The sequence below is a fragment of the Littorina saxatilis genome, linkage group LG13 (assembly GCF_037325665.1).
Source record: "Littorina saxatilis isolate snail1 linkage group LG13, US_GU_Lsax_2.0, whole genome shotgun sequence".
NCBI classification, from domain to species: Eukaryota; Metazoa; Mollusca; class Gastropoda; order Littorinimorpha; family Littorinidae; genus Littorina; species Littorina saxatilis.
In genome coordinates, this window is record NC_090257.1 from 42,753,670 (window position 1) to 42,777,780 (window position 24,111).

The following is a 24,111-nucleotide window of genomic DNA, read 5'->3' on the forward strand; positions in this document are numbered from 1 at the left end:
GGGGGAGTAGGGTTTCCATTTCAATGTATACTCTCTCAGAGACAAGTAAGAACAAGTGCATATACAGTGCTAAGGGTTGAAACATATCGATCGGAAATCATTTACACACATTCATTTTAGCCTAGCAGTTGCTGTCGATGCCTGAATGCATAAAATGTATACCGGGAGAGTGCCCACAACCTACTTTTGTTTTGTGTTAGTAGTATCTGCATTGACGAGTTTTCGAGTTGACCAATTTCAAAGACATTTCCCAAGTAAGTTTCTCTTATATCCGAGTATACTGGGCACTTAAAAAGAAAGTGGTGCTCGTTTTCGTGAGGGTATCTGCAAAGTGGGCAAACATGGGAACCGTTTGCAGAGTATCTCTGTTTGTTGCACATCAAGGGTGAAACCCCAAGTCTGAATTTTGTGAACACTTTTTGAATATATGGATTGTCTATTTGGTCAAGGTACCTTTCTCTTCCAAAGTCAGGTTTAAACAATTTGTATGTGTCATACCTCTCACTGTCTTCTAGCTTACTATGCCAGTTCTGGATAAAGCAGTCTTTTACTAGCGTAGTTGAAAAGCCTTGATAAAGTGTTTTTCGTTGCCGACATAGCCGTACGTCCACACATGTCCAAACCCATTTTCACATAGGAGGTTCCTGACCCCAGCGGACCAATTGTCTGTCCCTCTGTTCCTCATCATCACATGGGCCATTTTTACATATCTTGTGTTGGGGAGGCGATTTAGCCGCAACCAGTATTTAACGCATCTGGTAGCAGCGAGAACTGATAGGGGAAATCTACCGAGTTCTCCGTATACCATGCAGTTGGGACTTTGAGGGGAAACACCTATTATCCGTTTGCATGCGAACATGTGTACCTTTTCAATGTTAGAGCAATCAAAACAACCCCACATTTCTGAACCGTATAGCAATATGGGGGTAATCTGTGTATCAAAGAGTGTGAAAAAAAGGTTTAGATCATAACATCCAATATTCCACAGAACTCTAAAAATGTCGATAACACCACGCTTAGCTCGTACGTTGGATGGAAACTTTGGTGGTCAAGGTTAAGCCGAGATATTTATACGAGTTGGTAACGTACATGTTGTCGTGACCAAATGTCCAGGCTTCGTTTTTCCCCAAGTATCCACCGTTGCGAAATACCAACACTTTTGTTTTTTCTTTGTTTACCTTTAAACCTAATCTGTTGGCAACTTCATGCAATATATTTAACTGGTTTTGTAGTCCCACCGGTGTCACTGAGAGCAATGCTATGTCGTCAGCAAACATCATGATAAATAGTTCAATTTCACCCGGAAGAAGTTGAATTCCATGCCTCCCTTTTAGAATCATTTCAGACGCAAGTTCGTTAATCAAAAAAGAGAACAGGCTTGGGCTTGCCAAGCATCCTTGTTTGAGACCTTGCATACACTCAAAAAAGGCCGTGTAGTCAGAGTTACACCGAACACAAGATAATACGTTTGAGTACATTGCTCTGAGTGTTTGAAGCATTTTGCCACCAATGCCGATCTTGAGCAGTACATTCCATAGTACATCTCTTTTGACAGTGTCGAACGCCTTTTGAAAGTCCACAAAGGCCACATACAGTTTCTTGTGTTGTTTAAGTTGCTTGCTTACAGCTGCGTATAACGAAGAGAGAGAGAGAGAGAGAGAGAGAGAGAGAGAGAGAGAGAGAGAGAGAGAGAGAGAGAGAGAGAGAGAGACAGAGAGAGAGAGAGAGAGAGAGAGAGCGAGAGAGAGAGAGAGCAAGAGAGAGAGACGGTGGGAGGGGGGGGGGGGATAGATTAAGAGAGTTAGAGAGAGAGACAGGGACAGACAGACAGACAGACAGACACAGAAAATGAGAAAAAGATTTAAAACAAAAAATACAAAGGCAGATATCCAGACCAGACAACTTACCATGTTCAAAAATCTGGCTTCATCTTCAGGAGTGAGGATGGCGGGAGCATCCCCCATCTTGGGGAAGAAGGTGACAGTCTTTCCCTTGTGTTGTCCCAGTCTGTCCACACCATCAGGAATCTGAAACAACAGATAACAACCACAGGTAACCACAGGTAACAACCCCAGGTAACCACAGGTAACAACCCCAGGTAACCACATGTAACAACCACATGTAACAACCACAGGTAACAAAAACAGGTAACCACAGGTAACAACCTCAGGTAACTACAGGTAACAACCACATGTAGCCACAGGTAACAACAATCACCAAGAGATGCCAGAGTGCTATCAGTATAGGTTCAAGTGTTCAGTGACAAATCAAATGACTTATTGTTTCTCACTGCCAGTCAGAAAGGGAGACGTACAGTGGACAATTCCCCCCCCCCCCCCCCCCCCTTTTTTTTTGTGAGAGAACTAAGATGAGAAATTCTGGTCTTAAAATGGACGCAAGATTAAAGGTAATGTATCGAATATGTGGAGACAAAAGCCATTACAAATCTTGGGGGAAGGGGGGGGGGGGGGGGGGGGGGGGCAGAAGTGAAGGAGTGGATGGGGGATGGGGGTGGTTGTCGGGATAAAAGGTGGTCAACTGTATACATATGAGACAATGGTAGTTAGAAGTGAGAATCTGTGTGTCCCTTTGTGGTTTGATGTAGAAACTGTATATATAGCACTGGGAGTTGTGTCTGATATGCACATGCTGTGTGTACATGGACATGTCTATGAATATTTGAGCCAATACTGTTGTGACACACAAACACACACACAGGGTTCGTACAGATTTTTTTTCTCTAAAATTGAAGCCCTTTTGAAGGACTTTCAAACCCTTCTCTACCCCCCCCCCCCCCCCCCCCCCCCCTCTCTGTGTGTGTCTCTCTCTCTCTCTGTCTCTCTGGGGTGCGAGATTTCGCCGAGCGGGCAGGTCGGAGTTTTTGAGCTGCGTTTCAATTTAACCAAACGTCGCCAATAACTCTTCAAAATGACAGTCGTTGGCTTGCCAACTGCTGCAGAAACAACCCTACAAGCCCTGCTCCACAACCACCAAGTCACATCGTGGAAAATCGCCGGCAATGGGAGCAACTTGACTTTTGTTGTCAGATTTGCACCGGCGACCAATGATGGCGACCAAGCTACATGCTGCGTTCACAGTGCCACCCAGAAGAACACGGTCTAATGTTTTCGCAGAAAACCACCAAGCCAGATGAGAAGAGATAAGAAGAGAACCGAGGAAAGAAAAGCAAAACGAGAAGAAGTGAAGGCAAGTGAACCTTTTAATGGGCCGCTATTTGAAACCACATCTGAAAAACTACTGTGTCATTTCCACACCGCAGAAGTAAACACACCTGACACAGACATCAACACGGTGATCGCTGCAAATTCACGTGGAAACTGTAGTGACTCCAATGTGTTGGCAAGTGGTGACCCATTTCGTGGTTATTCGGCAAACTTGCCCGCAGAAGAGCACGGTTTTAAAACACAGTCTAAGTCAGCTGAACATATGACAACAGAAAGCGTGCCTGAAGAAAACTGTTTTGACCCAGCAGAGGATGATCCTTTAGACACGGTTAAAAAGTACACTGGGACAATCGTGGACAGGCCGTTGCAACGTCATCTGCGGGACAGGCGCAGGAACAACACACTTCACAGAATTGTGACAAATGACAACTCTGAAGAACCTCTGTATATTTTCGAGACGGACGATTTAGTGCTTGTGTCCAACCCACAGAGTGCGGTGTGCAGCGACAGAGTAACATTCTGGTTCATCAAGCAGGGTTCCAAGAACATGATTCCAGAAGAACTGGGCTACATGCAGCAGCTCGCCTCGTGGAGACCAGTGGAAAGACGGAAGATGCACCAGCACCATCTACAGCAAATCCAAGCAAGACAGAAGATACTTAATGACCTTATCCGGTTCTACCTCGGTTAACACACGTTTCGCGATCGAACCTGAAATCGTGTGTATAGTGAAAGACAATGGGCATTGAACGGACATTTTAGCTTCGTTCAGAGCGTGACACACCTGACATGTTGTAATATCAGTTTGAACGGACACTCACATTCGTGAAATTTCTGTAACTTTGTGCACTTTCGCTTTCGATATTTGAGTGTTCGAATACCCTTCCCCAAAGACATCCCCACTTGCAATGGGCATATTGCCTAGCAATTAAACCATTCTGATTCTGTGTGTCTCTCTCTCTCTCTGTGTCTCTATGTGTGTGTGTCTCTCTCTCTCTCTCTCTCTCTCTCTCTCTCTCTGTGTCTCTATGTGTGTGTCTCTCTCTCTATCTCTCTCTCTCTCTATCCCTCTCTCTCTCTCTCTCTCTCTCTCTCTCTCTCTCTCTCTCTCTCTCTGTCTCTGTCTCTCTCTCTCTCTCTCTCTCCAGAACAAAGTTGTATCCTTACCTCCAGGTGATTAGGTGGGGCACACCGTGTCCTTGACGATTCCTTGGCCTCCATCTGCGACTCCACACATTCAGGTGCATCCCCACCCGGTCCGGGCTGTGGCATCATGGGATTGTTTGCACTCGTCACTGCCATTGCTATTTTGCCGTCCTCCTAAAAAAGAAAAGATATGCTTTGAAAGTTTATATGTTGGTGAATGCATTCTCAAGCTTGGTTGTGAACGACTTTTAATTTATAACTGTCTTCTCTTTAAAAAGAAATGCATAAGTTGGTACATGCATGTGTGTGGTTGGGAGTGTGTGTGTGTGTGTGTGTGTGTGTGTGTGTGTGTGTGTGTGTGTGTGTGTGTGTGTGTGTGGTGTGTGTGTGTGTGTGTGTGTGTGTGTGTACCCTACACTAGCCAAGAAACTCACCATAGCACTCACCTCAATGATTTCACCACACACCTGTGACCTGACAGGGCTGGCAGGACCAGACGATAGCGGTGAATTCTTGGCCTTGATGGTGATTGGTGACTTGGTCACCATGGAACAGGTGTCCGGTGATCCGCGGATCCTCACCAGACTGTCACCCAGCACTTTCTCCGCATCAGTGAACTCATGGATCGCCTGAGTGGAGACAGACAATTATCAGTAAAATATAATGTATCAATTGAACACTGAATTTGCCTTCTTTGAGACATGTGACGTCAGAGGCCGACAAAACTTCATATTTAGGCGGCCAGCAGAGACTACAAAATAGTGCATGTTTGTGTGCGTTCAATCATAAAAACTAATAGGAGTTCTAACCATAATCGATCGATACATAAATGTTATTTGTATTTTTGACCAAAATATGACATTTTACACAAATCTCGAGTCATTGTTCACCTCGACCGCTAGCGCGGTCTCAGAAGAACACTGATAGTCTTGGTCTTTGTAGAATGTCATATTTTGGTCAAAAAAACAAAATAACGTATATTGTTGAACCATGAGATCTGTACAGGGCATGCAAAAGGACACAAGAGTAATGTTGGGGGTAGGTTTACTTACTAATGATGGGGGTAGGTTTACTTACTAATGACGGAGGTAGGTTTACTTACTGATGATGGAGGTAGGTTTACTTACTGATGATGGAGGTAGGTTTACTTACTAATGATGGAGGTAGGTTTACTTACTAATGATGGAGGTAGGTTTACTTACTAATGATGGAGGTAGGTTTACTTACTAATGATGGAGGTAGGTTTACTTACTAATGATGGAGGTAGGTTTACTTACTAATGATGGGGGTAGGTTTACTTACTAATGATGGGGGTAGGTTTACTTACTAATGATGGAGGTAGGTTTACTTACTAATGATGGGGGTAGGTTTACTTACTAATGATGGAGGTAGGTTTACTTACTAATGATGGGGGTAGGTTTACTTACTAATGATGGAGGTAGGTTTACTTACTAATGATAGGGGTAGGTTTACTTACTAATGATGGGGTAGGTTTACTTACTAATGATGGAGGTAGGTTTACTTACTAATGATGGAGGTAGGTTTACTTACTAATGATGGAGGTAGGTTTACTTACTAATGATGGAGGTAGGTTTACTTACTAATGATGGAGGTAGGTTTACTTACTAATGATGGAGGTAGGTTTACTTACTGATGATGGAGGTAGGTTTACTTACTAATGATGTGTCACATTAAAATAGTCATCAATGAACAACAAAGTTTTGTTGGGAAAAGTACATAATTATGTGTTGACAGTTGTTTTGGTTGTATTCCTTCTTTTCTTTCTTTCTTCAACATTTTCTTTGAGGAATCATTTATCGACTATGCTAACAAAAACACTTGAACATCACTGTGCACTATTTTTCATAATTTTGGTAACTGATAAAAAATCACAATATTTCAGACAAGCCAGAAAGAGTCTAAAAATTGTAAATAGTTATTGATGTGAGAAGCAGTGGGGGCAAGATGTGCAACATGGAGAGGAGAAGAAACCATACCTGTAGCTGGGCGTTATAGAGCAGTGGGGGCAAGATGTGCAACATGGAGAGGAGAAGAAACCATACCTGTAGCTGGGCGTTATAGAGCAGTGGGGGCAAGATGTGCAACATGGAGAGGAGAAGAAACCATACCTGTAGCTGGGCGTTATAGAGCAGTGGGGGCAAGATGTGCAACATGGAGAGGAGAAGAAACCATACCTGTAGCTGGGCGTTATAGAGCAGTGGGGGCAAGATGTGCAACATGGAGAGGAGAAGAAACCATACCTGTAGCTGGGCGTTATAGAGCAGTGGGGGCAAGATGTGCAACATGGAGAGGAGAAGAAACCATACCTGTAGCTGGGCGTTATAGAGCAGTGGGGGCAAGATGTGCAACATGGAGAGGAGAAGAAACCATACCTGTAGCTGGGCGTTATAGAGCAGTGGGGGCAAGATGTGCAACATGGAGAGGAGAAGAAACCATACCTGTAGCTGGGCGTTATAGAGCAGTGGGGGAAAGATGTGCAACATGGAGAGGAGAAGAAACCATACCTGTAGCTGGGCGTTATAGAGCAGTGGGGGCAAGATGTGCAACATGGAGAGGAGAAGAAACCATACCTGTAGCTGGGCGTTATAGAGCAGTGCCTTGAAGTCGGCCCCAGTGAAGAACTCGCACATGTCAGCGATGTCGTCTAGCTCGACATCATCACCCAACATCATCTTGCCGGTCAATGCTTGTAGGATGGAGCGTCTCTCCTCCTGTCGGGGAGACAAATCATTGTGTGTGTTTTGACATGGAAAACGAGCTAGGTGCGGACAGTACAGGAATGATATGATTGCTCTCACGTCTTTGTGTGATTTGTGGTTTTCTGAAAATGTGCTTAGGTGAGTGTATCGATAAGTGTGAGTGTGTGTGTGTGTGTTTATGAGTGTGTGTGTGTGTGTGTGTGTGTGCATTTGTGTTTGTGTGTGTGTGTGTTTGTTTGTATCTCTGTGTGTGAGTGTGTGCATGCGTGCATGCTTGCATCTGTGTGTACTGTCTGTCTGTCTGTGACAGGGTATCTGTGTGTACTGTCTGTCTGTCTGTCTGTGACAGGGTATCTGTGTGTACTGTCTGTCTGTCTGTGACAGGGTATCTGTGTGTACTGTCTGTCTGTCTGTGACAGGGTATCTGTGTGTACTGTCTGTCTGTCTGTGACAGGGTATCTGTGTGTACTGTCTGTCTGTCTGTGACAGGGTATCTGTGTGTACTGTCTGTGACAGGGTATCTGTGACAGGGTATCTGTGACAGGGTATCTGTGACAGGGTATCTGTGTGCATGTACACAATGTCAGGTGGAGTGGTTGCACATACAGTTTTTTTCAACAGCACACGCCCCATAAACGTATTTGTAGGTTTATGAACAATTCTGTATGATGCTAGAAATGGCTTTCCCGATCTAACATATGAAAGAACCCATTGTTATTCAGCGAATAAAGACATTTTCCCAATTACAGTGGTTCAGTTGTTTGTAAAACCACTTGATGAACACTGTTGCGAAAACAAATTCCAACATCTTTTGACGTCATGAGTTTACGTAAGCATTTGATAAAAAACATTTTTTTTTAAACAACACCAGCACACCTGTGAGGGCAAGTTGCAGTACAGACACTTGTCCAGACGTCCAGGGCGCAGCAGAGCGGGGTCAATCAGGTCTGGTCGACTGGTGGCCCCAAGCATGTACACGCCTGATGGACATAACACTTGGTCAGCCCACAAAACACACACTGCAATCCCTTTACCCTTAGCACCACTCAATACTGCCTTCTGTAGCATGTACACATCTGATGGACATAACACTTGGTCAGCCCACAAAACACACACTGGAATCCCTTTACCCTTAGCACCACTCAATACTGCCTTCTGTAGCATGTACACATCTGATGGACACATAACACTTGGTCAGCCCACAAAACACACACTGGAATCCCTTTACCCTTAGCACCACTCAATACTGCCTTCTGTAGCATGTACACATCTGATGGACATAACACTTGGTCAGCCCACAAAACACACACTGGAATCCCTTTACCCTTAGCACCACTCAATACTGCCTTCTGTAGCGTCTTTAATTTGTGTGCCATTGCAGGGCAATTGGGTCACTTGAATGCTCTAACAACGGAGCTTTCAGATCACCCCAATACCCGTGAAACGGTTGGCCTAGTGGTAAGGCGTCCGCCCCGTGATCGGGAGGTCGTGGGTTCGAACCCCTGCCGGGTCATACCTAAGACTTTAAAATTGGCAATCTAGTGGCTGCTCCGCCTGGCGTCTGGCATTATGGGGTTAGTGCTAGGACTGGTTGGTCCAGTGTCAGAATAATGTGACTGGGTGAGACATGAAGCCTGTGCTGCGACTTCTGTCTTGTGTATGGCGCACGTTAAATGTCAAAGCAGCACTGCCCTGATATGGCCCTTCGTGGTCGGCTGGGCGTTAAGCAAACAAACAAACCACCCCAATACAGAAAATATTCTCCTCAATTGCCGCTAAGTGAGTGCATTTGACCTTTAGGCTCTGCTTGCATTTTAACTCCTGCTTTAAATGAAGACACAAAATCATGTCTTGTGTTGAAATGTGGCAGCTACCCCTCACTTTTCTAATTAGCATGCATACAAATTAAACACACTTTCTACAAAGCAACAGATATTATTACTTGGAACCCCCCTAATAATCTGTGTAAATGTATCTCCATTTCAGGACTCCCTCCCTTTTCAGTCCTGATTTTCTGAGGTCTTAAAAAAGGGGGCGGGGGATTGCCATGGTACAAACATACCTTGTAGACCTTCAACGCCATCCAGCTGTGTCAGAAGCTGGTTGACCACGCGGTCTGTCACCCCCGTGCTGTCATGGCCCCGTCTGGAAATGGCACGTACTTTCAATTCAGCTGGATTCATCATAATATGACAATGTTAAGTGTACTGCAACACATATCTGTACTTAGAAAAGGAAGGGAAAGTTTCTATTGAGTGCAAGGTTGAGATTTGAGAAAGCTTTAAACACCATTGTGCCAAGCGGAATGTATACACAAGAAGCTTAAAAATGGTGAACCAGCTTGTTACCAAAGTAAAAACACACACATACAATTGCACACACACACAGGAAACTAAATCCTGATCCGCACTTACTTTGGGGCAATGGAATCAAACTCATCGAAGAAGAGCACACAGGGTTTGGCGCTCTGAGCCCTGAAAACATTATATCACACAATGACGTATCAACAGCTTTCATCACATCAGGTGTGTGTGTGTGTGTGTGTGTGTGTGTGTGTGTGTGTGTGTGTGTGTGTGTGTGTGTGTGTGAGTTTAGGTTTATGCATGCATAGATGCGTTCATGTGTGCGTGTGTGTGTGTGAAATAATTTATATGAGAGTTAAAAGGAGTTAATAGACGTACAAACCACACAATGGATTAAATTAACACAAACAATACACAGATGAAAATACATAAAACAAGCAACCTCATTACATACACACCACAGACTTCCAATTAAAGTTATAATTAACAGATGGACACACACTCACACACACACTCTCTCTCTCTCTCTCTCTCTCTCTCTCTCTCTCTCTCTCTCTCTCTCTCTCTCTCTCTCTCTCTCTCTCTCTCTCTCTCTCTCTCTCTCTCTCTCTCTCTCTCTTTTTGAGAAACTAGTTTTTCATCAACTAGACTGGACTACCAACAGCTTTGGGGGGTGCCCTGAAAGCACTGCTGAAGGAAAACGCCGTCTGCTCTTGAAAAATCTGCGCCGAAGAAAGGAAAACCACTGTCGTCCTACGACTTGTGTCAGTCTCCGACTCGGACCGGCCAACCATGACACAATGTTTTCGTCGCAAACCACTCAGCCAGCTTCAGCGCGACAAGTTTCGAGCCGAAGAACGACAGAGAAGAAAAGAGGAAGAAAACTGTGAAATGTCAAAGGCAAGTCCTAAATCGTCTTTATTGTTTGACCCTACGCTTGTGTCGAGGCCACAAACAAACCAAAAACTACCGCTGGAATCTGAGAATGACACACAACACAGTAACAGTGACATTTCTGCACGTGTTGCACGCATTGCCAAGTCCACTGAACCGGATAACAATAGACAGGAAGAAACTGACGCTGTGTTATTGTGGCCAAGGGCCTCAGAGTCACGAGGTGTTTTTGTTTGGGATTTTGTCTCACTGACAACACAGTCTCAGAGAGGGTGTGCGGAAACACTGGATGCATCAGAGAAAAGGGCATCAGACCTGGGCTACACTATGAGTTCCATAAAGGAATATGTGACAGGATTGAAGGACCGATCAGCTGTGCGTGCAGTAAAAAATGTGCACAGAAATAATTATTTTCAACGGGTGGTCCGTGAGAACACAGGCGACAGTCAGACATTGATCTGTGAAACTGACGACTTCATTTTGGTCACAGACAAGAACCAGCCGGGCACGTACTGGATGATCAAGCAGGCAGCTCGTCACATGCTAAAAGAAGAGAAGGAGTACCTCTACAAACTTCGGCACGGGTCACCAGTTGACAGAGGGAAGTTCGCCGATCTACTCCAAACAGTGCTACACGAAGTGTCTGTGCTGAGGGACGTGGCGATTTTCTACCTCAGCTGACAATCTCGCTATTCGATTTGAATTCGATGTTCGTTGGTGTGATTCGATCGGGACTTTTGTTTTCGTCTTGGACTTTGGGAGAACAGTGTTACTTGCAAAGCATAAAGCAAACGGACAATACACAAACTGACACGGACACTACCATGTCGGGACATGCACGGAAACCGGTCTCCCTCTTTCCCCTACCACCCCATCGCAATGAACTGTCAAGTTTTGGCGATGAGACACTTACCTGACAAACAGATCCCTCACAGCCTGCTCACTGGCACCAATGTATTTGCTTAGCAGTTCTGGGCCCTACACAAATAAAAACGTGAATACTGCACATTTCGTTGAAAAATATGAAAACAGAGGCAGATGCAAACTGTACACAGTGCACTCTTGAAGTCAGACACAACAATACACATTTTACTTGTAGCTTAATGCTTGTAAGTTATCCTTCAAGTTTGGGCACTAGAAAGCCAAATTATTGCGATATTTTCTGAGGGCACTTTTTCTTGCAAGCCATAAAATGCTCAGATCTGTGGCTCTCTTACTGCAAGACAGGCAAGAAGTAGTAAACAACAAGAGCAGAAAATATAGCACCACTGCTGTCCACACAGTGGAACCCCCTACTTAAGACCCCCCCCCCCCCCCATTATAAGACTTCCTCCTTTTTAAGACCTTGTTTTCTAAGAATTTCTGTTCTTCAGCTCTGTCAAATTATCCCCATTTTAAGACTTCCTCCTTTTTAAGACCTTGTTTTCTAAGAATTTCTGTTCTTCAGCTCTGTCAAATTATCCCCATTTTAAACCTTGTTTTCTAAGACTTTCTGTTCTTCAGCTCTGTCAATTTACCCCCATTTTAAGACTCCCTCCTTTTTAAGACCTTGTTTTCCAAAATTGTTGGAGGTCGTAAAAGGGGGGTTCCACTGTACCTTGATGCTGATGAAGTTGAGGGAGCACTCTCTGGCCACAGCCCCAGCCAGCATTGTCTTCCCTGTCCCCGGGGGTCCATACAGCAGCAAACCTGATCGCAGCCTCAAGGGACAGTTTGCAAACAGCTCAGGGTACTGAAACATACATTCCAAATTAACAACTGTCACAATAATATGCCCAAGATAGAATCAGAAAAGATAATACAGAGTGCAAGATTGATCGTTTTAGTGAACGAGAGATGTATAAACTGATCAACCTCACAGCCTACACACTTGAGGAAGTGAACACTGCCACGGTTAGAGAGAGTTGTCTCCCTTTCACCAAAAAATCTCGGTTTTTTCAGGTAGAAACGAGAGTTAAAAACAGTGAGATGCTCGAGTTTTTCCTTCATCAGTGTTATCATAAAAAACGGAAACAAAACGAACAGAAAGTCTCTGATAAATTGTTGTTAAGTTACATCCAGTTTCATCATCATGTGCAAAGCAGAGTATAACAAGGGAAGTAACCAGGCAAATTATCAGCAATACTCTCCCTTGCGGAATACGACAAGACATGAAGCTATTTTTGTTATGGTTCCCTTTTGACACACCTTTTATTGGACAAGAATGGCATGACTGCTTTATTCAATACTCAATAAAAAATAAAAAGTCTGTTCTGCTACAAGGGGGAAGTGTTTACTACGGGCTCCCCTGTGTGTGTTTGTTTCGTTCATGGGCTGAAACTCCCTCGGCTTTTACGTGTATGACCGTTTTTACCCCGCCATTTAGGCAGCCATATGCCGCTTTCAGGGGAAGCATGCTGGGTATTTTTTCGTGTTTCTATAACCCACCGAACTCTGACATGGATTACAGGATCTTTTTCGTGCGCACTTGGTCTTGTGCTTGGGTGTACACACGAAGGATAAGGCACTGGCAGGTCTAAGTGTGTTCCACTGTACCTGTCAGGGCCACAGCAGTGTTTCCACCAGTGTGTGTGTGTGTGTGTGTGTGTGTGTGTGTGCGTGTGTGTGTGTGTGTTCCACTTTACCTTGCTGGGCCACAGCAGTGTTTCCACCAGTGCCACCTTCACGTCCTCCAGCCCCCCCACGTCAGACCAGCCTGTGTCCCCCGCGGTGTGAAGCGCCACGTTCCTGATGGCCACGGGTTTGAACCCCTCCAGGGCCGTGTCAAAGTCGTCCTGGAGCAGCGTCACAGTCTTCCCCTCTGGTGGATCACACAGAAAAATGGTGAATTTGTTTCCTCATAGTATTGTTTTATTTTAGTTAGTGCTATTTGTGTTACAGCTCACAACACATTTACAGAAAATCATTTTCATTGTATATTTAGAGGATGAAAATCGCTTGTTCATTTCAATGCTGGTTATTCTCTCAGGTGCAAGGACACTGGTGCCGCACACCTCTCACTTATGCTATTGCACATGTCGTACGCATTTACAGCGCTTTACTTTTCTTTTTTCCTCAAACATTTTCATTTTATCTTTGGTATTTGACACCTGGAAAATTTGATAAAATAATTTCAGAACAATTAGTCCAAAAATGCTAAAATGTACAACTGTTTATTGCTGATGAAAAAGTGATCATATAAGATGAGGCCTAGCAACTACAAAAAGAATTCACATTTTGAGGCTAGCAATCCAAGGGAAACAACCCTGCAAAAACGTTCTGATACAAGCAAACCAAGGGGAATAACCTTGCAAACACTGATTTTGTACCAACCACTAGTAAAATAAACATGGCTACCAAAACACACAGACCGACTCTCCCCCTGTAATCTTCGAATATAACTGTAGTAACACTTAAAAGCAGGATTAGGGCCAAACCCAATGACTGAAAGGAATCACAATGTCAACGGATATTATTTACATCCGCAGCATTTTTTTTTTTTTCATAGATTATGATTTAAGGGCAGGTGGGCCAGTGCAAAATTGACCAAATCGTTCAAAACACTGTTTTGGGTATTTTAGCAGATTATGTTTCCATAACATACCTATCATCCATGTGTGTGGGTGTTTTTGTCAAAAGTGTTCTATTTATCTGCCAATAAAGACAAAATGTGAACATGTGTGGCATTGATTGTCTTCTGTAGTCGATATTCCCCCGCCAAAAAATGTCTCATTTCAAAGGCTAGTTACGGCTTTGTCCTCAGCAAAACAGTGCATTCACGACATACGAAACTGCGCAGCAGCTCTTGACCTATAACATGACATCAGTGTTTTGATGAATGTTCCATTCACTCAGCCACTTGTCCGTTGCAAAGGCAGCAATCGTAATCGAACGGAAATGTCCTTATTTGGAAGGTACTCGACATCCATTGGTTCGTGTCATAAACCGAAATCGGGAACCAGTTTACTTTGTGAGTGCGCATGCTCAGCTTACGAATTTTGCATACGGAAACTACCGAAGAGACTCTCGGCCATGACGGGAACACCCGAAGTTCACTCGGTTTTACAACATCCTGGTTACACATCAAACGATCGGTGACAACCGAAAGCGAATTTTTCCTTGAGAAACAACCTTTGATACGATAACAATGGCTCGAAATAAGAAAGAGGACAACGTCTTTATTAGTTCGGTTAGCAACAACAAGTAGTTCCGCTGGCACTAGGCCAAAGTTTGGATTCTGTCGGTGTTTCTGTCGTGGCTACATCATTCCAGACGCCAGCACAGAGCAGTATCGACGCTCCTTTTTCGTGCAGACGGTGGCTGAGTGGAATGCACTAGACGAGCAGGTGGTCCAGGCAAAATCTGTTGCTGCTTTCTCAACAGCAATAAGCAGAGGTGCCACAAGCGGCCCTCTGCTCTAAAATCTAGAGAATCACTTTTAAACCAGCTTTTAAACATTTTAAATTAGGGAAGCTAAAATAAGAGGACTGGGGTCGGCGTGTATGTTGGGTGCTTTACGTCCCTCGTTACCCCCCAGCTCCTCAAACACCCAAACAATGATAGGAAATTGTATAGGTTATGGGGTGTCCTAAACTAGGGGTTACTTGAAGTAACATGTTAGATGTTTTTATGAGGACACACAGAAATTGATAGGTCCTTAGTTTGTTTTTAACGTATAGGCGGTGCGCTCTCACCCCCGTCGCGCAAATAACCTAAAAAGGTTCCAAGCGGCGTAAAAATTCCTGATTCCTGATTCCTGATCTCCACGCAGATCCACAGGTCGCCATTTCCGAACACGCCATGCAGCAGACTTTTTACGTCTCGGCACTGGCTTGCTTTGCGCTGAATTTGAGTCAGTTTCTGTGCAGTATCTCCTCGACAAGCAAGTTGAGCATTTGCTACGCAAAAAAACAAAAACAGGAGAAAGTATCCAACATCAGTCAGATTATCGGTAATGTTTGCTGGACCTGCCATTTCCCGAACGAAACTGGATCAGCAACTGTTTGTATCAATCTGAGCTTTCGTAAATTCCGTCACTGTCTTGACGAACTGTGTCATTTTCTTCACCGCGATACACAGTTCATTGCGAAGAGCTTCCTCAGTAAATCGTTCAGATTCCACGTACGATTTGTTGTCAAAAAACAACTCAAACGAAAGTTTCAAACTCATCATCCTCCATCTTGCTTGTCGAAGCACCAAAGTACTGTATCGATGTAAAAACAAAAGCAGAAAACTTTGAGGAAACCAACAAATCGACGAGATAACGGAAGGAAATAAGTCTCGTTCTGGCTCAAGTAAGTTACCGTTAAAAATACCGTTATTCTCGCATGCAAATACAAACGAGAATCGGGTCATTGATACACGTTTAGCGCTGGGGCAGTATCCCCATGCTGGTTGACAGAGGGAAAGAAGGGATGGACGCATAAATTCTCTGCTGGCGTGCTAAAGGCTAAGTAGTTTGCAATTCAAATAAACTAAGCTGTTCATTCATAACACAGTTTTGTCCTTGTGTGTCTGTTTCAATAGTGTTTCTGTGGTGTTCAATCTTCAATGTCGTTTTTCTCAGTTCAGCCATTTTGCCTACGGTTACGTCTTGGGTTACGCGATTTCTCTGGCTGTAATTTAGCTAGAGCAATATTTTCTTTTGTAGTTTGTGCAGAATATAACATTCTGGGGGATTACGAAGGGATTTTGCTGAAATTTTATTATAGTCATATCCAGATTATTTCAAAAAATAATTTCGCAAGCGTTACCCTAAAGTTCGACAGTTGTAACAAAGAAGTGTTCCTAACTCCAAATATAAATATGATAAACAAGATCTGCTTCGTAATCCCCTAGAGCATACCAAGAAGGATAAAATAAAACAATAATTAGAAGTGTGACAATCACATCTGATGAAAATCCGTGTATCTCCTGTACTCCACTTTTGTCTGTATTTTGACTGTTTTTGTCGCGTAAAACAAAAACCAGCAACCGAAAATACAAAAAGTGACTATTCTTTGTCATCATTTGTTCATTTCTTTCATAAAATAACATTCAGACACAATAAAACATTGAAAATTAAAAAAAAGGTAGTGCACTGGCCCACCTCCCCTTAACTAAAATGGATGTTTCTGTGTGTCAATGCCGTAGGAACCTCCTTAACTAAAATGGCTGTTTCTGTGTGTCAATGCCGTAGGAACCTCCTTAACCAAAAGAACATCTTGTGGTCGCTAAACTACGTCCATCAAATAACTTTCATCCAATCTCTCGTTATTTAACTTGACATTTGTCAAGTTTAACCAATGTTTATTAACCCGTACGCCGGTAAATCGTGTCCACGCCACACAAATGGCCGCCAACACGGAACTGAAAAGGGAATTACCTCCCTTGCGTCGTCTACTTTTGGTTACGATACCAATTATTCTTACTCTTCTTTTGAAAGCTGAGGCCAGCGATAGAGTGACAGATTGACTCTGTACGCCATGACTGTCCTGAACCTTCAATATTTAATCCTATAACATTAAACTTTTTACAAATAGGGCTCTCCCGCCACACTAGTATTACCTGTGCCAGTTTTACCTTCCAGTGTTACCTGCCAGTATTACCTGCCAGTGTTACCAGTGTTACCTCTTGCCAGTGTTACATGTGTAAGTGTTACCTGTACCAGTTTTACATGCTAATTTTACCTGCCAGTGTTACCTGTGTTACAAGTGTTACCTGTGCTACTAGTGTTACCTGTGGGGTTCCTGGCCAGGTGGAAGTGCAGGGCCCTGTTGACGAGCGTCTGTATGTCCCTGGCCACGTAGCCCTCCATGCGTGACACCAGGGTGTCCATGTCCAGTCTCTCCAGCGTGGTCTTGCCTCTCACCGTGCTGTGCGTCTCTAGGATGGACAGCACCAGTTCCTTCCTTCCAGCCTGGGGGCAAGGGAAAACAGGTCAAGGCTCAAATTAATTTGGCCAAGTTTACTTTGTGAAGTCTACTTCAGGAAGCTGGCTCCACTAACAGTGACACAACAGTGACACAACAGTGACACAACAGTGACACAACAGTGACACAACAGCAAGTTCTTGTCATCAACAAACGTTGCAGTGCGCTTCTAATCAACTTTTGATGGCAAAGTTATAAATTCACTCCAAAATTACTTGAACAAATTCATCATCATGTATCTCAAATGTGGCAAATCAAATGCACATAAATAAAAAAAATAACAAGTCGCGTAAGGCGAAATTACTACATTTAGTCAAGCTGTGGAACTCACAGAATGAAACTGAATGCACTGCATTTTTTCACAATGACCGTAGTCCGCCGCTAGTGCAAAAGGAGTGAAAGTGACGAGCCTGTTTAGCGCGGTAGCGGTTGCGCTGTGCTGCATAGCACGCTTAACTGTACTTCTCTTTGTTTTAACTTTCTGAGCGTGTTTTTAATCCAAACATATCATATCTATATGTTTTTGGAATCAGGAACCGACAAGGAATAAGATGAAATTGTTTTTAAAACGATTTCGGAAATTTAATTTAATCATAATTTTTATATTTTTAATTTTCAGAGCTTGTTTTTAATCCGAATATAACATATTTATATGTTTTTGGAATCAGAACATGATGAAGAACAAAATAAAAGTAATTTTGGATCGTTTTATAAAAAAATAATTTTAATTACAATTTTCAGATTTTTAATGACCAAAGTCATTAATTAATTTTTAAGCCTCCATGCTGAAATGCAATACCGAAGTCCGGCCTTTGTCGAAGATTTGTTGGCCAAAATTTCAATCAATTTGATTGAAAAATGAAGGTGTGACAGTGCCGCCTCAACTTTTACAAAAAGCCGGATATAATAATAATAATAATAATAATACGAATATTTATAACGCGCACATATCTCACCAACAGGCGACTCAAGGCGCACATACACTCATTCACACACACGGAGACTTAAAGTCACTAGCACACACACACCATCAACCATTAAAACATGTACAGTTATTCAGGGTGGGATGGGGTGGGCAGCGTAGAATGCTTGGATTATTTGGAAAAAAGGAATGTCTTGAGTGCAGATTTGAATGATTCGAGGGACTGTTGTTGACGGAGGGGGAGAGGTAGTGTGTTCCATTGGCTAGGTGCTTGGAAAGAAAATGAGCGTTGACCTGCTGTTTTGAGTTTGGTGTGGGGGATGAGCTTGAGGGAGTCAGCAGATGATCTGAGTGCTCGTGAAGGGACATAGAGAGAGAGAGAGTCGGAGAGATAGGCAGGGGCGAGACCATGGAGGCATTTGTAGGTGAGAGTGTTGATTTTGTAGGTGATACGGGCAGGAACGGGCAACCAGTGGAGCTGATTTAGGAGGGGGGTGATGTGATCTCTCTTTTTCTTTCGTAAGACAAGACGGGCAGAGCTATTTTGAATGCGTTGGAGACGAGAGATAAAAGACATTTATCGAAAAAATGAAAAAAACTTCTGGGGATATCATACCCAGGAACTCTTATGTAAAATGTCATAAAGATCGGTCCAGTAGTTTACTCTGAATCGCTCTACACACACACATGAGGCTCACACCCAGAGCCATCACACATTTCTAAATGTAAACCAACCTTGTCTAGAGGCTTGATTGCCATGAAGATCACACCCACAGCCATCACACATTTCTAAATGTGAACCAACCTTGTCTGGAGGCCTGATTGCCATGAAGATCACACCCACAGCCATCACACATTTCTAAATGTGAACCAACCTTGTCTGGAGACTTGATTGCCATGAAGATCACACCCACAGCCATCACACATTTCTAAATGTGAACCAACCTTGTCTGGAGGCTTGGTTGCCATGAAGATCACACCCACAGCCATCACACATTTCTAAATGTGAACCAACCTTGTCTAGAGGCTTGATTGCCATGAAGATCACACCCACAGCCATCACACATTTCTAAATGTGAACCAACCTTGTCTGGAGGCCTGATAGCCACGAAGATCACACCCACAGCCATCACACATTTCTAAATGTGAACCAACCTTGTCTGGAGGCTTGGTTGCCATGAAGATCACACCCACAGCCATCACACATTTCTAAATGTGAACCAACCTTGTCTGGAGGCCTGATAGCCACGAAGATCACACCCACAGCCATCACACATTTCTAAATGTGAACCAACCTTGTCTAGAGGCTTGATTGCCATGAAGATCACACCCACAGCCATCACACATTTCTAAATGTGAACCAACCTTGTCTGGAGGCCTGATTGCCATGAAGATCACACCCACAGCCATCACACATTTCTAAATGTGAACCAACCTTGTCTGGAGACTTGATTGCCATGAAGATCACACCCACAGCCATCACACATTTCTAAATGTGAACCAACCTTGTCTGGAGTCTTGGTTGCCATGAAGATCACACCCACAGCCATCACACATTTCTAAATGTGAACCAACCTTGTCTGGAGACTTGATTGCCATGAAGATCACACCCTCAGCCATCACACATTTCTAAATGTGAACCAACCTTGTCTGGAGTCTTGATTGCCATGAAGATCACACCCACAGCCATCACACATTTCTAAATGTGAACCAACCTTGTCTGGAGTCTTGATTGCCATGAAGATCACACCCACAGCCATCACACATTTCTAAATGTGAACCAACCTTGTCTGGAGACTTGATTGCCATGAAGATCACACCCACAGCCATCACACATTTCTAAATGTGAACCAACCTTGTCTGGAGACTTGATTGCCATGAAGATCACACCCACAGCCATCACACATTTCTAAATGTGAACCAACCTTGTCTGGAGTCTTGATTGCCATGAAGATCACACCCACAGCCATCACACATTTCTAAATGTGAACCAACCTTGTCTGGAGACTTGATTGCCATGAAGATCACACCCACAGCCATCACACATTTCTAAATGTGAACCAACCTTGTCTGGAGTCTTGATTGCCATGAAGATCACACCCACAGCCATCACACATTTCTAAATGTGAACCAACCTTGTCTGGAGGCTTGATTGCCATGAAGATCACACCCACAGCCATCACACATTTCTAAATGTGAACCAACCTTGTCTCGAGGCTTGATTGCCATGAAGATCACACCCACAGCCATCACACATTTCTAAATGTGAACCAACCTTGTCTGGAGACTTGATTGCCATGAAGATCACACCCACAGCCATCACACATTTCTAAATGTGAACCAACCTTGTCTGGAGGCTTGGTTGCCATGAAGATCACACCCACAGCCATCACACATTTCTAAATGTGAACCAACCTTGTCTAGAGGCTTGATTGCCATGAAGATCACACCCACAGCCATCACACATTTCTAAATGTGAACCAACCTTGTCTGGAGGCTTGGTTGCCATGAAGATCACACCCACAGCCATCACACATTTCTAAATGTGAACCAACCTTGTCTGGAGGCCTGATTGCCACGAAGATCACACCCACAGCCATCACACATTTCTAAATGTGAACCAACCTTGTCTGGAGGCTTGGTTGCCATGAAGATCACACCCACAGCCATCACACATTTCTAAATGTGAACCAACCTTGTCTGGAGGCCTGATTGCCATGAAGATAACACCCACAGCCATCACACATTTATAAATGTGAACCAACCTTGTCTGGAGACTTGATTGCCATGAAGATCACACCCACAGCCATCACACATTTCTAAATGTGAACCAACCTTGTCTGGAGTCTTGATTGCCATGAAGATCACACCCACAGCCATCACACATTTCTAAATGTGAACCAACCTTGTCTGGAGACTTGATTGCCATGAAGATCACACCCTCAGCCATCACACATTTCTAAATGTGAACCAACCTTGTCTGGAGTCTTGATTGCCATGAAGATCACACCCACAGCCATCACACATTTCTAAATGTGAACCAACCTTGTCTGGAGTCTTGATTGCCATGAAGATCACACCCACAGCCATCACACATTTCTAAATGTGAACCAACCTTGTCTGGAGACTTGATTGCCATGAAGATCACACCCACAGCCATCACACATTTCTAAATGTGAACCAACCTTGTCTGGAGACTTGATTGCCATGAAGATCACACCCACAGCCATCACACATTTCTAAATGTGAACCAACCTTGTCTGGAGTCTTGATTGCCATGAAGATCACACCCACAGCCATCACACATTTCTAAATGTGAACCAACCTTGTCTGGAGACTTGATTGCCATGAAGATCACACCCACAGCCATCACACATTTCTAAATGTGAACCAACCTTGTCTCGAGGCTTGATTGCCATGAAGATCACACCCACAGCCATCACACATTTCTAAATGTGAACCAACCTTGTCTGGAGTCTTGATTGCCATGAAGATCACACCCACAGCCATCACACATTTCTAAATGTGAACCAACCTTGTCTGGAGGCTAGATTGCCATGAAGATCACACCCACAGCCATCACACATTTCTAAATGTGAACCAACCTTGTCTGAAGGCTTGGTTGCCATGAAGATCACACCCACAGCCATCACACATTTCTAAATGTGAACCAACCTTGTCTGGAGGCCTGATTGCCATGAAGATCACACCCACAGCCATCACACATTTCTAAATGTGAACCAACCTTGTCTGGAGGCCTGATTGCCATGAAGATCACACCCACAGCCATCACACATTTCTAAATGTGAACCAACCTTGTCTGGAGGCTTGATTGCCATGAAGATCACACCCACAGCCATCACACATTTCTAAATGTGAACCAACCTTGTCTGGAGTCTTGATTGCCATGAAGATCACACCCACAGCCATCACACATTTCTAAATGTGAACCAACCTTGTCTGGAGTCTTGATTGCCATGAAGATCACACCCACAGCCATCACACATTTCTAAATGTGAACCAACCTTGTCTGGAGTCTTGATTGCCATGAAGATCACACCCACAGCCATCACACATTTCTAAATGTGAACCAACCTTGTCTGGAGGCTTGGTTGCCATGAAGATCACACCCACAGCCATCACACATTTCTAAATGTGAACCAACCTTGTCTGGAGGCTTGATTGCCATGAAGATCACACCCACAGCCATCACACATTTCTAAATGTGAACCAACCTTGTCTAGAGGCTTGATTGCCATGAAGATCACACCCACAGCCATCACACATTTCTAAATGTGAACCAACCTTGTCTGGAGGCCTGATTGCCATGAAGATCACACCCACAGCCATCACACATTTCTAAATGTGAACCAACCTTGTCTGGAGACTTGATTGCCATGAAGATCACACCCACAGCCATCACACATTTCTAAATGTGAACCAACCTTGTCTGGAGACTTGATTGCCATGAAGATCACACCCACAGCCATCACACATTTCTAAATGTGAACCAACCTTGTCTGGAGACTTGATTGCCATGAAGATCACACCCACAGCCATCACACATTTCTAAATGTGAACCAACCTTGTCTGGAGGCTTGATTGCCATGAAGATCACACCCACAGCCATCACACATTTCTAAATGTGAACCAACCTTGTCTGGAGGCCTGATTGCCATGAAGATCACACCCACAGCCATCACACATTTCTAAATGTGAACCAACCTTGTCTGGAGGCTTGATTGCCATGAAGATCACACCCACAGCCATCACACATTTCTAAATGTGAACCAACCTTGTCTGGAGGCTTGATTGCCGTGACCTCCTGCACAAAGTGAAATCCTCGCGACGCCACCAGACTGGGATGTAACGTGGACCGTGATTGGCTGGTGAGGATCATTGCCAGGCGACTGAAGTTACGCATTTCAAACTTGACCAGTCCTTCCAGCACTGTGGACACATTGACGAGAAAACATGATAAAGATTGAGAACTATTGTGCAAGGTACGTTTCTTATTCTCCTTTGTCTCTTTTATTCTTTTCTTTTTTTGAGGGGAGGGGGGGGAGGGGGGTGGGGGGTGGGGGGGCAATACTCATATGAGCTTGTGGCAAACATCCTTTTTGGAGGATGAAAGTCGCTTGTTCATTTCAATGCTTGTTATTCTCTCAGGTGCCAGGAGACTGGTTCCGTATAACTCTCACTTACTCTATTACACATAGCTCATGTATTTAGAGGGCTTACTTCCCTTTGTTTATTAGAAACACAGATAGACGAACAGACATGAGGACAGAGCAAGAGTGACAGAGCAGCTAACAGCCAGCCAGCAAGAGAGACAGAGCAGCTAACAGCCAGCCAGCAAGAGAGACAGGGCAGCTAACAGGCAGCCAGCAAGAGAGACAGAGCAGCTAACAGCCAGCCAGCAAGAGAGACAGAGCAGCTAACAGCCAGCCAGCAAGAGAGACAGAGCAGCTAACAGCCAGCCAGCAAGAGAGACAGAGCAGCTAACAGCCAGCCAGCAAGAGAGACAGAGCAGCTAACAGCCAGCCAGCAAGAGAGACAGAGCAGCTAACAACCAGCCAGCAAGAGAGACAGGGCAGCTAACAGGCAGCCAGCAAGAGAGACAGAGCAGCTAACAGCCAGCCAGCAAGAGAGACAGAGCAGCTAACAGCCAGCCAGCAAGAGAGACAGAGCGGCTAACAGCCAGCCAGCAAGAGTGACAGAGCAGCTAACAGCCAGCCAGCAAGAGAGACAGAGCAGCAAACAGCCAGCCAGCAAGAGAGACAGAGCAGCTAACAGCCAGCCAGCAAGAGAGACAGAGCAGCTAACAGCCAGCCAGCAAGAGAGACAGAGCAGCTAACAGCCAGCCAGCAAGAGAGACAGAGCAGCTAACAACCAGCCAGCAAGAGACAGAGCAGCAAACAGCCAGCCAGCAAGAGAGACAGAGCAGCTAACAGCCAGCCAGCAAGAGAGACAGAGCAGCTAACAGCCAGCCAGCAAGAGAGACAGAGCAGCTAACAGCCAGCCAGCAAGAGAGACAAAGCAGCTAACAGC

At 44.3% G+C, this 24,111-nt stretch overlaps 1 protein-coding gene across 1 annotated transcript in view; it reads right to left on the bottom strand.

Annotated features, from left to right (window-relative positions):
• LOC138945795 (peroxisomal ATPase PEX1-like) overlaps positions 1-24,111 on the bottom strand; it is a 58,157-nt gene that overhangs the window by 18,867 nt on the left and 15,179 nt on the right. Inside the window, exons 11-22 of the mRNA XM_070317303.1 lie at positions 22,856-23,010; positions 16,945-17,125; positions 12,873-13,048; positions 11,846-11,980; positions 11,162-11,226; positions 9,466-9,525; positions 9,114-9,196; positions 7,928-8,031; positions 6,923-7,063; positions 4,778-4,960; positions 4,353-4,505; positions 1,908-2,027 (exon numbers count right to left, since the gene is read on the bottom strand). Of these exons, the coding sequence (XP_070173404.1) occupies positions 1,908-2,027; positions 4,353-4,505; positions 4,778-4,960; positions 6,923-7,063; positions 7,928-8,031; positions 9,114-9,196; positions 9,466-9,525; positions 11,162-11,226; positions 11,846-11,980; positions 12,873-13,048; positions 16,945-17,125; positions 22,856-23,010 (1,556 nt within the window). The remainder of the gene's footprint in view (positions 1-1,907; positions 2,028-4,352; positions 4,506-4,777; positions 4,961-6,922; positions 7,064-7,927; positions 8,032-9,113; positions 9,197-9,465; positions 9,526-11,161; positions 11,227-11,845; positions 11,981-12,872; positions 13,049-16,944; positions 17,126-22,855; positions 23,011-24,111) is intronic.